Source organism: Odocoileus virginianus, chromosome 23 (genome assembly GCF_023699985.2).
Source record: "Odocoileus virginianus isolate 20LAN1187 ecotype Illinois chromosome 23, Ovbor_1.2, whole genome shotgun sequence".
NCBI lineage: Eukaryota > Metazoa > Chordata > Mammalia > Artiodactyla > Cervidae > Odocoileus > Odocoileus virginianus.
This window is the reverse complement of record NC_069696.1, coordinates 9357838-9371075: the sequence shown is the minus strand read 5'-3', so window position 1 is coordinate 9371075 and position 13238 is coordinate 9357838. Positions and strand designations below refer to the sequence as shown.

Here is a 13238-nt window from a genome sequence, read left to right as displayed (position 1 = left end):
TCCCTGGAGGCTCAGGCTTCCCTACACACACACACCCTGCCCACCGATTCGGTGTCTCGCACAGTCACAAAGTAACCGAGTGGCCAATAGCGCCGAGCGCGCGGGTCTGGCGTGTGAGGGTCCCCGGGTTTGGCAAGCCTGGGTCCGCCGCCCAAGGGACTGACTGTCGGGTGCGCGAGCCCCGAGCCTCTGGCCTTAGCAGGCGCCACCCCCGCCGGCGGGGGCTGTTACTAGAAGAAATGTGGCTCAGGGTCCGGGGGGGTGGTGTCCCCGACTGGGAATAACCTTACGGGGGCGTCCGCAGAGGGGCCGAGCCCCGCCCGGAGCGGGCAGGGGACGCGCCTGCGCGGGGCTGGGGCTGGCGCTGCCCCAGACGCGAGGTTAACGGGCGCCAGAGACGGCAAGGGGGCAGGTTCATGTGGCGCTCGGCTCCTTTTCCTGGCCGTCTGGCCGGCCTCTGGTCATCACTTTCTTACACTCGCGCTGCCTGAGCCCAGGTTTTCCCCTCGACGTTACGGGTCCCCCTGACGAGGCACAAGTTCGGAAGACTCGGGCCAAGCCGAGTTTGATTTAAAAGGTCCGAAACCTTTCCAGAGCTCGAGTCGTCCCCTCAGCTCCCCGACCCGCGAAGAGACCAGTAACTGGGGCGGTGCGAGCGCCGCGGGGAAGGTCAGTCAAAGAGGCTCAGAGCCGGAAGGACCCGCTGAGGTGGCCGCGAGGACGGTTCGGCCGAGCAAAACCGAACCGTGCAGGTGCAGGGCCGAAAGACACAGCGAGGAAAACTCTCCCTTCTCCCGCGACACACCCATTCAGCCAACACACATTCAAGTGAGCACACGGGCAGTCCCAGGCCAGACCCACCCAACCCCCCCCCCCCCCGCAACCACCCCGCTGCCCTCCCAAACTTGGGGTCTAACCTAGGGAAAACACCTTTACATGATAAGCACGATTTGAGTGGTTTGGCGAGGGGCGGGGGGCACGAAGAAAAAAAATTAACTACAATGCGGAGTCGTGATGGGGAGGGGAGACGGCCCACGTGACACAAGCCGGCCAGAGGCAGCCTCACTGATATCTGAGCAAGAATGGGGCTAAGTGATGAGGCGGGCCGGCCAGCCACCGGAGGATGGGACAGGGGCGACCACCCGGCCACCGCCGGGTTCAACGCAGAGCGCCGGGCCGCGCGCCGGGAGGGGTTAAAGCCGCCCGCCGGCCGGGAAGTAGTCCCGGCCCGGCGCCGGGCCCCGCCCCTGCAGGGCGGAGGGACGCATCACGCAGGGGTGGGGAATTCGGATCCGTGCGCAGGGTTGCTAAGGGTGAAACTTTTCATTGACTTTGCTCACTTCGGGCCGGGGCGCGGGAAGGTGCGAGTCCTCGTCCTAGTGGCGAGAAGCGAGCGGCTCGGGCGACGCGCGGCCAGAAGGGCAAGACCGTCCTCCGGCCAGAGCCCGGACCGTCCTCCGCCCCGCGACGCGAGCCACCCTCCTGGGCCTCCCATCCCCGCGCCGTCGTCGCCGCCGCCGCCGGCTGGCCCGCCAGCCCTGCGTCCACCACCACCACCAACAACCCCCCCCCCCCGCCCCCCGCGCGCCGCCCTGCTGCTGAGCCCGACCTCCAAAAAAGCGGAATTACTGAGAGTCGTAGCCCATAAGCCCCTCTCACTCGTTCCCCCTAACCCTCCACGAAGCAAAGGACACATCGGCCCCGGGCTCGGCGGTGCCAAGGAAAGGAGAACGACCTCCGCTCGGCTTGCAGGACCACCGTGGAGGGAGAAGCCGCCCCGCGGCCGGCACGCAGCTCCGCCGCGGCGGAGACCCGAGTGAGTGAGTGGGGGCCGTGCGGGCGGAGGGGGATAGGGTGGCCCCCCCGGCAAGGACCCAAACAGGCCGGAGACGCTTTCCCCCACCCCCGCTCCACGCCGGCTGTTCGCCCTGTTGGACGCTCCACGTTGCTGTCGCACCCCCTTACACCTGGCCAGCATTTTTTTACCCCCTTCCACCTCCCCACTGGAGCCCACCTTTTAGCCCGTGCTCCTCTTTCCCTCGCGTTCGCTCTTATCCTGGGGTATCCCACAGCCTCTTTCTCCCAGTTTCAAGTGTGACCACCTCCTGGGTGGGGTGCGTTTCCTCCCTCCGTTCTTAATATCCTAGAGAGTCGCTAGATTTTCCTTGTCCCCCCCCCCCCCCCAAACATAACTCTCAACACCATTAAATAAATCAAGAGAAAGGAAGAGGATCTAGGCCTTCTTGCTTTCCTCCTCCTTTGCCCGTGTGCAGGGAAGGGGGGGGGGGGCGGTGGTGGTGGTAATAATTAATAGGGTTTATTTTGAGCCCTGAGGAGCCTGAGGGATGGAGAATGGACACCCCCCCCCCCCCTTTTGGACCGGTCAGTGATGACTGTTCTCTGGTCGCCAAGCCAGAATTCACCATTTTGGCATGAGCTCTTTATCCTCGTCAGTGTTTCAAGGGAAAACTGGGCGGAAAAAAAGTACCCTTCCAGCAGTATCAGTGGATACTGGTTGACCCTGGTGAGGTGCCTCAGAGGAAGAGCCCTACTCCTAAGCTCCTGTCCAGGGGATGGACTGTGCCCTTGACCAGAAACGGAGGGGGAGGAGGGAGCAGAGAGACGGGCGACAGCTGGCAGCCCTTTCTCACCCCCTAGAAGAACCAGAACGCCACACATCAGGCGACAACTTAGCGCCTAGCCGAGGGGGTTCCCGGATGTCTGCTCAGTATCTTAACGCGCTTTTCTTCCCTCCTTCTTCCTACCCACCCTACCCTGGGAAAGGGTCCCTCATCTTTGATTTAACAGCAGAAAAACAGCCTTGTTGCTTTCTTGGGTGCCTGCCCCCATCCCCCTCTTAAGCGGAGGGGGGAAAGAAGCTTGTGTGGGAGGAAGGATTAGGGAGGTTTAACACCCTGTAGGGGAGCTTTGCCTAGGATCTGGTAAGTCTGGTCCATAGCGCAGGTCTTTCAGTGGGAGGAGACTCACCAACAATTTTAAGTATTAAAAGATGTTCAGGTGTCAGATGTACCGTTTTTCCTTCCCTGCCCGGAAACTCTTTCCCATTACCTAGCCTGCTCCGGTTACTCAGACTTGGATTAGGAGAGGAGTGAGGCTTGGGCCCTGCTGGCGTCGGGCCTTGTGATTGTCGGCCCAGCGCCTCCCCGCAGCTCGAAACTGGGAATTTCTTTGGCCGAGAGGACGGGAGAACTGGTTGAATTCCTGCCTGTTCGTTCCTGGCTGTGAGGGTGCTGCAGCGGAGCCCGCCGGGCATTAAGGGAAAAAGGCTCTTTTCTCTTTGAACCCACCGGCCCTACAGCAACTCCAAAAGGAAACCACCCAGCCCAAAGAATACAGATTAAAGTGGCAGGGGTTTGAGGCGTGGGAGGAATGTGACCCATCTGTCCCAGCCTACCACCTTCACCCAGAGAAAAAAACAACAAAAAACTCGTTAGAAGCTGATCCTTAATTCAGCAGTCATGCGAGACAATGAAGAGAGAGGAGGAGGGAAAGTTTAGCTTCTTGAGAAGTCGAGACTTGGATATGGTGGGGTGATAAAATACGAGGAGTAGGCTTTAAGGGTAGAATTTATATAAAATGTATTAGGCCGTGGGCGGGGAAGGGAGGGGTGGGCGCCAGCCCGCCTCAGCGCGCATGTGCAGCGGAAACTTTTCCTGGATTCTCCCACCCTCCGCCGGGCATGCGTAGTTCCCTGGCTGAGTCTTCGCAAAGTACGCAGGGAAGTGTAGTGTGCAGAGAAAGTAGGTCATTTGCTCCAACCCGAGCGTGAGGTTTCTGAAGACTACAATTCCCAGAGTGAAGAGCCCGCCCCTCTTACGTTGGGGCGCAGTCAGGTCTTCCTGGATTCAGAGAAAGCTGGAGTGGTGAGGACAGCCCCACTTAGTTGGAAGGAGCCTTGCAAGCCGGCTTGGGCTTGCACAGTCCGTGTTTGAGGGACATGGTGTGAGACACTGGGCGGGGTGTTGCGGTCGGTCGCCGCAAGTCCTGGAATGGAAGCCTTTCAACCACACCCGCCTTCCGGACCAGTGGGGTGGGGCCCACCCCCCTGTCCCGCGAGAGCCAGGCCCCCACTGCCCAACACCCGGTTAGTGACATCGACTGGTCTTGTCAAAATTGAGATCGCCGAGTCCTCCTCCCACACTCACTTGATTCCAGTAGGACGATTTGGATGTTAAGGCTTGTGGTGCCCGAATGTTAGGTACTCGGAGTTTAGGGGCCCGGTGGGTTCCCTCACCATCCCTCTTTTCCCCCTTTAAAACATAACTTTTTCTTCTAAAAACTGTCCTTCACGTTTTTGTCACTTCTCTGGCGTCTCCATTACCATATCGTTGACTTTTGCAGCCATCTTTCAGCTTCTTCCCCCGCTTTTTGACATTCTCTTGAGCGCTTACTCTTTTAAAACAAAAGCCAACCCAGGGATCTGAATCCAGGATTAACTTTGTTGGAAGTAAAGCAAGTGAAAGAGGATGAGATTCTAAATAAAATCTGAGGGGCTTCCCTGGTGGTCCAGTGGTTGGAAGCTTGCCTTGGAATGCAGGGGTTGCCAGTTCAATCCCTGGTCTGGGAAAATTCCATATGCTGCGGGGCAACTAAGCCTTCACGCAGTAGCTGGGGAGTATCGCCTGCTGCAACTAGAGAAAAGCCCACGCAGCAATGACGACTCAGCACAGCGAAAAGCAAATTAATAAATAAATATTTTAAATAAATAAATAAATAAATAAAATCTGACAGGGAATTCCCTGGTGGTCTGGTGGCTAGGACTCTGCACTCCCGACACAGGAGGCATGGGTTCCATCCCTGGTCAGGGAACTAGATCCCGCATGCCAGGACTAAGACCCGATGCTGCCAAATAAATTAAAATTTAAAAAATTAAAGACAATTTTAATCTCATATTTCAACTTTTTTTAATGACAAAGGTCGATTTTGCTATTGTTAAGCACTTAGCCTTTTTTTCTTTTTGTCACTTTTCTGGCCTTTTGCACCTGAGTCAGTTGTAGAAGGTCTTTGAGTCCTCTCCTGTGGTTTAACTTGAATCTACTTGTTCCTTTTATTGAAAGGTGGTTATTTTTAAGCTTTCTAATTTTACCACATTGTATGAATATTTAGTATATAAGCATTAGAATTTGTGCAATAGCCTTAAAAAAATGAACAAACTGATCTGAGTAGTCACTCCTATCTTTAGTTAAAGACAGTAGTACTGCTTTAATCCTCTGCTCCATAAGCTTCTTGAAGTCAAAATTAGAGCCTGAGCTGATAAAGCAGAAAAGCTCATTCTGGTTGTCCGGCATTTTTCTAAGGTTCCACCCCACAGCCATCTGGCCTGGCCTGTTCTCCAATTAAAGAAGTGAAGGTGGCATTATATACTTCCTTATTTGTGCAGCAGCATCATAGAGGTATAAATTGGTGTGCAGCGTTAGTTGCTTATGCTGCAGAAAATGGCTAGCTAGGCAGGGCTGATGACAGTGATTCTATTGTATTTTGAGGTGGGAGGCTTATTTCCCAATGACTTTGGCCTGCATTTAAAATGCGCCCATTTTGAGGCTGAACTGTTCAGAGGAGGTGACTTGGAAGGCAGTTAGGCAGCAGAGTTTGAAAAGGCATAGACGGGTACAGGAGCCCTTTTGGACCGTGTGGCATACCAAGAGGCCATATGGTGCCTTGGGAGAAGTGTCATATGTCATGTTCAAGGTCTCCTTTTTGAAAATACTTTGAAGACACTGTCTTTAACTCCAGGCCCGTTCTTGGGAATCAGTGCCAACTTTCTTCACAACTCTTTAGTTTCCTATGTGGTAGACACTCCTAGTGGGCCACTGTGGCCCTTACAGACCTCCATTCTTGGGAGAGTGGGGGGGCATGGTCCTGGTGGCTAGCTTTGCATCTGGTGATGAAGCCAGTCCTCATACACAGAAGGCTGCTTATCTTTACCATTCTTCTCTTTAAACCTAGAAGGACTCTGGAATTAATTTTTGGTGACCGTGAATAGAAATTTGAAGACGTACAGAGATTAAGTCTGTATTGGAGGCCAGAACAGAGGGGAGGACAGGGTCTCCTGCGTCCTGCGCCTCCCCGTGGAGGGCTCTGGAGAGGCCACGCTTGTAGCCTTAATTCTGATGCTGCCCGTGACCTCTCAGACCTGAGATGCGGGTGGCATAGACTTAGCCAGTGTCATCAGATACTCCATATTGACCCAGTGCATTTTCTCTGATACTCACCTCAGAGCTTTTCCTGAGAGTTCATTCCTTAAAGTGCCCCTAGGAAACCATGGGCGCAGACCCTACAATTGCTGTGTAGTGAGCTGGGGCAGGTGTTCAGAAAGCTTGAGATCCTCAAGCCTAGAGTGACCACCTGGATACTTTGTGCTGGACCCCAAAGGGATTTGAGTCAGAAATCCAGCTCCAGGGACAGAAGATGCCTGTCCCTGGTTGTGAATGAGTCTTGTCTCTGGGCTGAGCTCAGCAGCACAGTCGTACCCAGGAGTCTGGCGGGGGACATGTTCTGGCTCTGTCGGCCTCAAAGATGGCCCTTTTCAGTTCAGGTCTCCCACGGTAGGAGCCTGGATCTGCCCTTGTGGAGAAAGCGAGCCGATTAGGATCACTGCTCTCAGGACCTCACAGATCGTCTTCCTGAGAAATGAGGCTGGCCCAGACCTCAGGAATAAACCTTTCTGACCTCTGTGGATCTGGCTGTGAGAGAATCCCAAAATAACAAGCTGAGTGTTTATGTTGGGCTGCCTCCTCTCCAGGGATCTCCAAACACTTGATAAATCTGGTCCAGTGCCAAGGACAGGTGGTCAGACAGTCCCTGGGAGGCTGAGTGATGATGGGTCCCCAGCTGGAGGCTGTAGGGTGATGGAAAATTTCTTCTCTCTGCCCCCCCTCATCACAGCCAGAAACTGCAGAGATTTCCCTGAGGCCACGCCAGTACTGCTCCTGAGGCTTTGTTCGCCTAAAAGGCTTGCTCCCCTCTCCTTTCCTCTGCTTCCCTAGGGCAGCCCCTAGTCAGCAGTTCCCATGTTGGTCTGTGTGTCTGTGATAGGTCTTGGCTTTTTCCGGGGGAATTGTGCACTAGTCTCTGTTCTTGGAGGTTTGTCTGGATGGAAATGCATACCTTGGTTACATGTTCTGCAAAAAAAAAAAATCAGTTCTGCAAATACCGAGTGATCCAGAGCACATACACAGCCAAGGAACCCAGGATAGCAAATGGGATGTGACTGGAATCACAGCCTACCATGAAATGCTGGCGGTGCTACTTCCTGTTCAGGGACCTGTATCACTTTTCATTTAAGGGGGAGAAATGAAGAGTCTAAACTTCTGTCGTGACCTGTGACAGTCTGGGAATACGACTTCCCCAAGACACTGCGGGAAGAACCTTCCCCAGTTAGTAAGAACCTTCCCCTCTCCTTCTGATTTAGGAGCTCAGTTTTTGGGTGGTTTTTTTTTTTTTTTTTTTTTTGGTGTCACTCAGAGTGACCTGAATTCTCAAAATAGTGGAAACTACAGCACCCCTATTTCTTTAGAATTACTTAAAATATTTATCAAGTGCCTCCTAAAATATCATGTTACTGATAAAAGGAAGGCTCAGAAGAAAGTGACCTACCCACAGTCTTACATACAAGCCTGTCACTAATGGAGCAGAAATGGGACCCTGGGTCTCTGTGTTCCAAAGTTGGTGCTTTTCTGTCTTTCGTGTCATGCACCCCCCACTCCCCTGGCTTTCTGCCTATCTACTCACGAAGCCTTTCTTTTTCATTTCTCAGAGCTGTCTGGAGCCCAAGACTGCCCACCTTACGTTTCCTACCACTCCCCTCGACTTGTGCACGTACCTGTGCTGATTCTCTGCCTAGGAGAGGGCCATGCAGCTGGAGATCAAAGTAGCCCTGAACTTCATCATCTCTTACCTGTACAACAAGCTGCCCCGGCGCCGGGCAGACCTGTTTGGCGAGGAGCTCGAGCGACTCTTGAAAAAGAAATATGAAGGCCACTGGTACCCCGACAAGCCGCTGAAGGGCTCTGGCTTCCGCTGTGTCCACATCGGTGAGATAGTGGACCCCGTGGTGGAGCTGGCTGCCAAGCGGAGTGGCCTAGCAGTGGAGGACGTGCGGGCCAACGTGCCCGAGGAGCTGAGTGTTTGGATCGACCCTTTCGAGGTGTCCTACCAGATTGGTGAGAAGGGGGCTGTGAAAGTGCTGTATGTGGATGACAGTGAGGGCTGTGTTGCCCCCGAGCTGGACAAGGAGATCAAGAGCAGCTTCAACCCTGACGCCCAGGTCTTCGTGCCCATCGGCAGCCAGGACAGCTCCCTGTCCAACTCCCCGTCCCCGTCCTTTGGCCAGTCGCCCAGCCCCACCTTCATCCCCCGCTCGGCCCAGCCCATCACTTTTACCACCGCCTCCTTTGCAGCCACCAAGTTTGGCTCCACCAAGATGAAGAAGGGGGGTGGGGCCGCAGGAGGGGGTGGGGTGGCCAGCGGGGGTGCAGGCGGCCCGCAGCCCCCACAGCAGCAGCCTCGCCTGGCCCGCTCTCCCACCAACAACCTGCTGAAGCAGAAGAGCCTCTCTCTGTCCCTGCATTCACTGAACTTCATCACCGCCAACCCAGCCCCTCAGTCCCAGCTCTCACCCAATGCCAAGGAGTTCGTGTACAATGGCGGTGGCTCGCCCAGCCTCTTCTTTGACGGGGCCGATGGCCCGGGCAGTGGCTCCCCAGCCTCCTTTGGGGGCAGCGGCACTGGCACCTGCAACAGCAGCAGCTTCGACGTGGCCCAGGTGTTTGGTGGGGGTGCCAACAGCCTCTTTCTGGAGAAGACACCCTTCGTGGAAGGCCTCAGCTACAACCTGAACACCATGCAGTATCCCAGCCAGCCATTCCAGCCCGTTGTGCTGGCCAACTGACCACCTACCTGCCCGCGAGGCCAGGAGCACCCAAGACCACAGAAAAGAGAAAGGAAAGGAAAGGCCAAAAAAAGAGAGGAAAAGCAAGATAACAAAACAAGATTTCCAGTCTTCTCACTCTAACTTCTAGAAACAAGATCCAGCCCAGGCATGAGGTGGGAGGGGGCTTCCGAAGCAGCAAATCGGGTTTAACTCGGCCCCCCCCTGCTGTTTTCCTGCCTGCCTCTTGATTTATTTGGTTGGTTTGGGTTTTATATTTCTTTTTTTTTCTTTTTTACATGTAGTTTTCTATATAACATCTTTAATTAGTGGCTTCCTGTGCTAAGAATGGTCCAGATGTGAATTGCTGCTCCCTGCTCCCTCCCTCCCTCCCTCCCTCCTTCACACGCCTGGTTTAAGGCTGGTGTGTCCAAGCTCACAGGGAAGGAAGAACTGCAGCTGGGGCCCAGCCCTCCTCAGAACAGGGAGAGACTGCCCCATGTCACTGCCTCCATTACCCATTTGTCCTCTGACTCAAAGCCATCCAACCTCAGCAGGCCTTCTTGGGCCCTGCCACCCAAATAAGTCTGACTCCAGCCCCTGCCCCCGCCCCCTCTCCGGCCTGAGCCTTAGGGAGCTGCCAGCTGGCCACCTGACACCCTCCCCCCTTGAGCTGATGTCTGTGACTCCAGGGAAGTTAGCAGTCTGTCTGGTGTCCCTTTCATCTCTGCCCGTGGCCCCACGACCCCATTCCCATCTGGCCCAGACAGTCAGCGAGGTCCTGGAGCCCCAGCCATTGGCACAGGCGGCCTCTCCTATAGCCCCCTTTTCCCTGGGCCTGCAGTGGTGGGCAGGGAGGTGGGGTGAGTGTCGGTGGCATGCATGCATGGTTTGCTGTCCTGTTGTATGGGATTCCAAGCCATGTGAAGCTTGGTCTCTAGGTGTGACTCTGGGTTGCAGCAAGTGCTTATTTATGTGTGAGGTTGGGGAAAGGGCTGAGGGAGGGCTGTTGGTCCTTCTGTGGTTCATATGGAGGGTGAATCTGGCTGAACCTGACACCCCAGGGGAAGGCAGTGCAGAAACCACTGGTTTCCCAACTGCGGAGGGATCTGCACTTTTGTTTGTTTTTGACCAAAAAAAAAAAAAAAAAAAAGGTTAGCAGTGAGGGCTAAGGAAACACCCAGCCTCTGATACCTAAGAGGAGAAGTCCCTGGACTCGGACCCTTCTATTGTGTGACCTCAGCCCAGGGTGGGAACTGCCCCCCTGAGTACCTGGGGAGGAGGGGATGGGAGTTTGGGGTCTGCATCTTCGGTGGGCAGTCCTAAACCTTGAATTGAGACTTTGATCTTTGGGCTGTCGTTGTTTTAGTACGTTTCTTCCTCTGCCTGCTGGGGAACCTCTTGGTACCTCCTGCCCTCCCCTCACTGCCTGACCCCCAGTCCCCCTGGGCCCTGATGTTCTGAGGACGTGATGGGCTGGACAGGCACGTGGCCCCCACCCCACCCCCACCTCTGCTGGAGATAAGTCATTTTTTTTCCACCCGACCCCAGTGGGCTAGCTTTCCACACCATGACGCTTTGGCAAGTGGGCGTGGGCACCAGGGGCCCCGTCCCCAGAAAGTCCCAAAGCCCTTGGCACGCCCCAGTGACCCCAAGTGGGCAGCTGCTGCGGCAGCGGGTCCCACCCCGGTAGACACTGCCAGCCTCCTCTCCCTGCAGCGGGCACCAGCTCTACCTCCCTGAGCAGGGCAGCGCCCTGGCTCCTCAGCCCAGCGCCGTCTGGCCCCCTAGACTTCTCAGGGGCCCGCCCCATCTGGGCCACCCTCTCCCTAGCCCTCAGCTCCTGCGCAGGTGACAGGTCCAGGCTGTTCTCTGGGAAAGGTTGGATGCTGCCTTACACCCCCGTCCAGCCCTCCTCCCACGCTCACGCACACAGGCACTCGCCACACCTGGCCGGCTCATTTCTCACCACAAACAGGGAGGGGGGGACCCACCCCTTTAGTGTCTTTTGAAATAAGAAAAATGTGTGTTCAGGAGCATGACTCCTGGGCTGGGCTCTTGGGCCCACTTCAGTGTGTCTGTCTCAAATCTAGGCATTTTTGCTTCAATTTTATTTTTTTTTAAAGAAAACAAAACCGAAATCTGCACTAATTTACCTGGTTTCGTAGGGAGACTTTTTTTTTTTTATTTTTTACATTTTTTGGTGTCCGTTTGTATTGAATAATTTGCTACATTTGTAAAATGTAAGAGGTATATATAATATATGTATATTTCTAACGTAAAAAAACGTAATTTTTTTCTTTTCAAGATTTTTTCTTAAAAAGAGGAGAGAAAGATATTTTTTCAGGAAAAACAAACTTTAAAATAAAAAAAGAGGAGAATAAAACCTATTTCTCCCCTTTCCCCATCCTCTCTCTGTCTACCCCTCTTTCCCAGGAACAAATCAAAAGGTGGATTGTCTTGTAAAGAATGTAAACTTTTAGTCCAGAATGATGTCTTTTTCTCAATGCAGTGAGCTGTAGATTCTCTAGTGTGACCCCTAGGGATGGGAAGGGGGGCATTGAGGCAACACGCAGAGGAGCTTGGGGGAGCAGGGTAATGAACTTGTTTTCTTTAGTGAAGGAGGAATACAATCAAGCATTTTGTATTCAGAATGTTGTGCAATATTTTGGAATGGAACATTGGTGTGTTTAGAGATTTAGTTTAAAAACAAAACAAAAAGATTGATCAAATCTGTACAGTTTATATTGTTCCAGATTTTTTTAAGTTTGTATTAAAAGCATGATATATAATAACCTGCTGGCTCCCTGCTTGTTTTGTTTCCAGGGCCCCTTTTGAGAGAGGGTGAGTTGGGAGTGATGCCTGTCAGCTTTGAGAAATGATTGGCCATCCTCACGTTGAGCCCTGGAGGGTCACGGTGTTGCGGGCCCCTCTTTATCACCTACCTAGCCCATCAGCACAGGACACTTCAGCGTGCCCACTCCCACGGGGCCCTTTCCACGTTGGAAACAGGTTCCATGAAGTGGGGAACTGCCACACTTCCTCTGCTGATAGTGGTGAGAACAGGACACAACTGTTGGTGGAACAGCTGTCTAGGGACAGCTCAGCCTCCAGCCTGCTCTCCACCTCAGGCTGCTAGACCCTTAGGAGTGGGCAAGGATGAGAAAAGCCTGCCCAGGTCAGGTTCCATCCAAAAACCTGGTGCTTCTCGGCCAGGCGATTCCCGAGGTGCTTCAGGGGTGAAACAGCCTACCTGAGCTTGGGCCTGGGGCGGAGCCGGCCCCCTGCCTTGCCATCTGCTTATTTTCTTAGGAACTCAGCCATCTCCCCTTACCCTCCGCCGTCTCCTCTACCATGGGACCTGGCACCTCCTCCCCAGTGGAGATGCACACCAGCCCCATGAGGCCCAAGGGATGAAGAGGGTGGCTGTGTTTGTTGAATTTTGTTTTACCCTCACAGCAACCTGATGATAACAGGTATGACCTCCACAGTACAATTGAGAAATGGCCTCCATGCTAAATTCATAAAACATAAATGGGGAAGCCGATTTTTTGACCCATGTGTGGCCTTTTTATAAAACTACGGTAACTCTCACGGAAGAGTGACATGGGGTAGGCATGGGAGGTCTGATCTTGCCCCCTCCATCCAGGCTGGGGCAGGGGGCAAGCAGCTCTTCTGGGGCATCAGCAGGATGGGGGTTTCCTCAGGCCCCTGACCGCGCCTCCCCCCAAACAGGACAACACCAATCCCTGCCCACCCAAGTGTGTGAACTAGACCTGGAAGCCCTCAAGCCGGGCACCCCACGTCTGCCCAGGGCCCCTCACATGTTCACTCCTATTTATGTTGATAGAAATCAAAACACCTAGCACAGACCCTGCTAGAGTTAGGGCCCCCAGCTACTCAGCCCCACTTCCTGGGCACGTGCCAGGGAGCTGACAGGCCTGGTGGAGGCCCAGTTCAGGTGCCAAGATCGCCTCCCCAGTGAGCCCCTCCAGCTGAAAGAACAAACACCAGGACTCCTGGTGGCCCAGTGGTAAAGAATCCACTTGCCGGTGCAGGAGACATGGGTTTGATCCCTGATCCCGGAAGATCCCACCTGCCACGGAGCAACTAAGCCCATGTGCCACAACTACTGAGCCTGTGCTCGGGAGCCCGGGAGCTGCAGCTACTGAAGCTCAGGAGCCTAGAACTCGTGCTCCGCAAGAGAAGCCACTGCAATGAGCCCACACGCTGCAGCTAGAGAGTAGAACAGAGATTTGAACACACCTCTAAATTGGAGAGCTCAGGCACAGAAATGATTGGTTCATATGTCCATGTGTCCATCTAATCATCAACTGCTGGCTCTGAA

General features: G+C 54.2%; 1 protein-coding gene across 3 annotated transcripts; it reads left to right on the top strand.

Moving 5' to 3' along the window:
- The first annotated feature begins 1303 nt into the window (after positions 1 to 1303).
- TOB2 (transducer of ERBB2, 2) lies at positions 1304 to 11685 on the top strand. 3 transcript variants are annotated; one of them, XM_070453420.1, is made up of 2 exons: positions 1304 to 1816; positions 7778 to 11685. In XM_070453420.1, exon 2 carries the CDS (start codon positions 7874 to 7876, stop codon positions 8909 to 8911), a length of 1038 nt encoding a protein of 345 aa, XP_070309521.1. In that variant the 5' UTR covers positions 1304 to 1816; positions 7778 to 7873; the 3' UTR covers positions 8912 to 11685. The 3 variants fall into 3 exon arrangements, with proteins under 3 accessions (XP_070309521.1, XP_070309522.1, XP_020732627.1); XM_070453421.1 differs by having other exon boundaries at positions 1304 to 1820; XM_020876968.2 differs by lacking the exon at positions 1304 to 1816 and adding an exon at positions 3873 to 4105.
- Positions 11686 to 13238: the final 1553 nt, after the last annotated feature.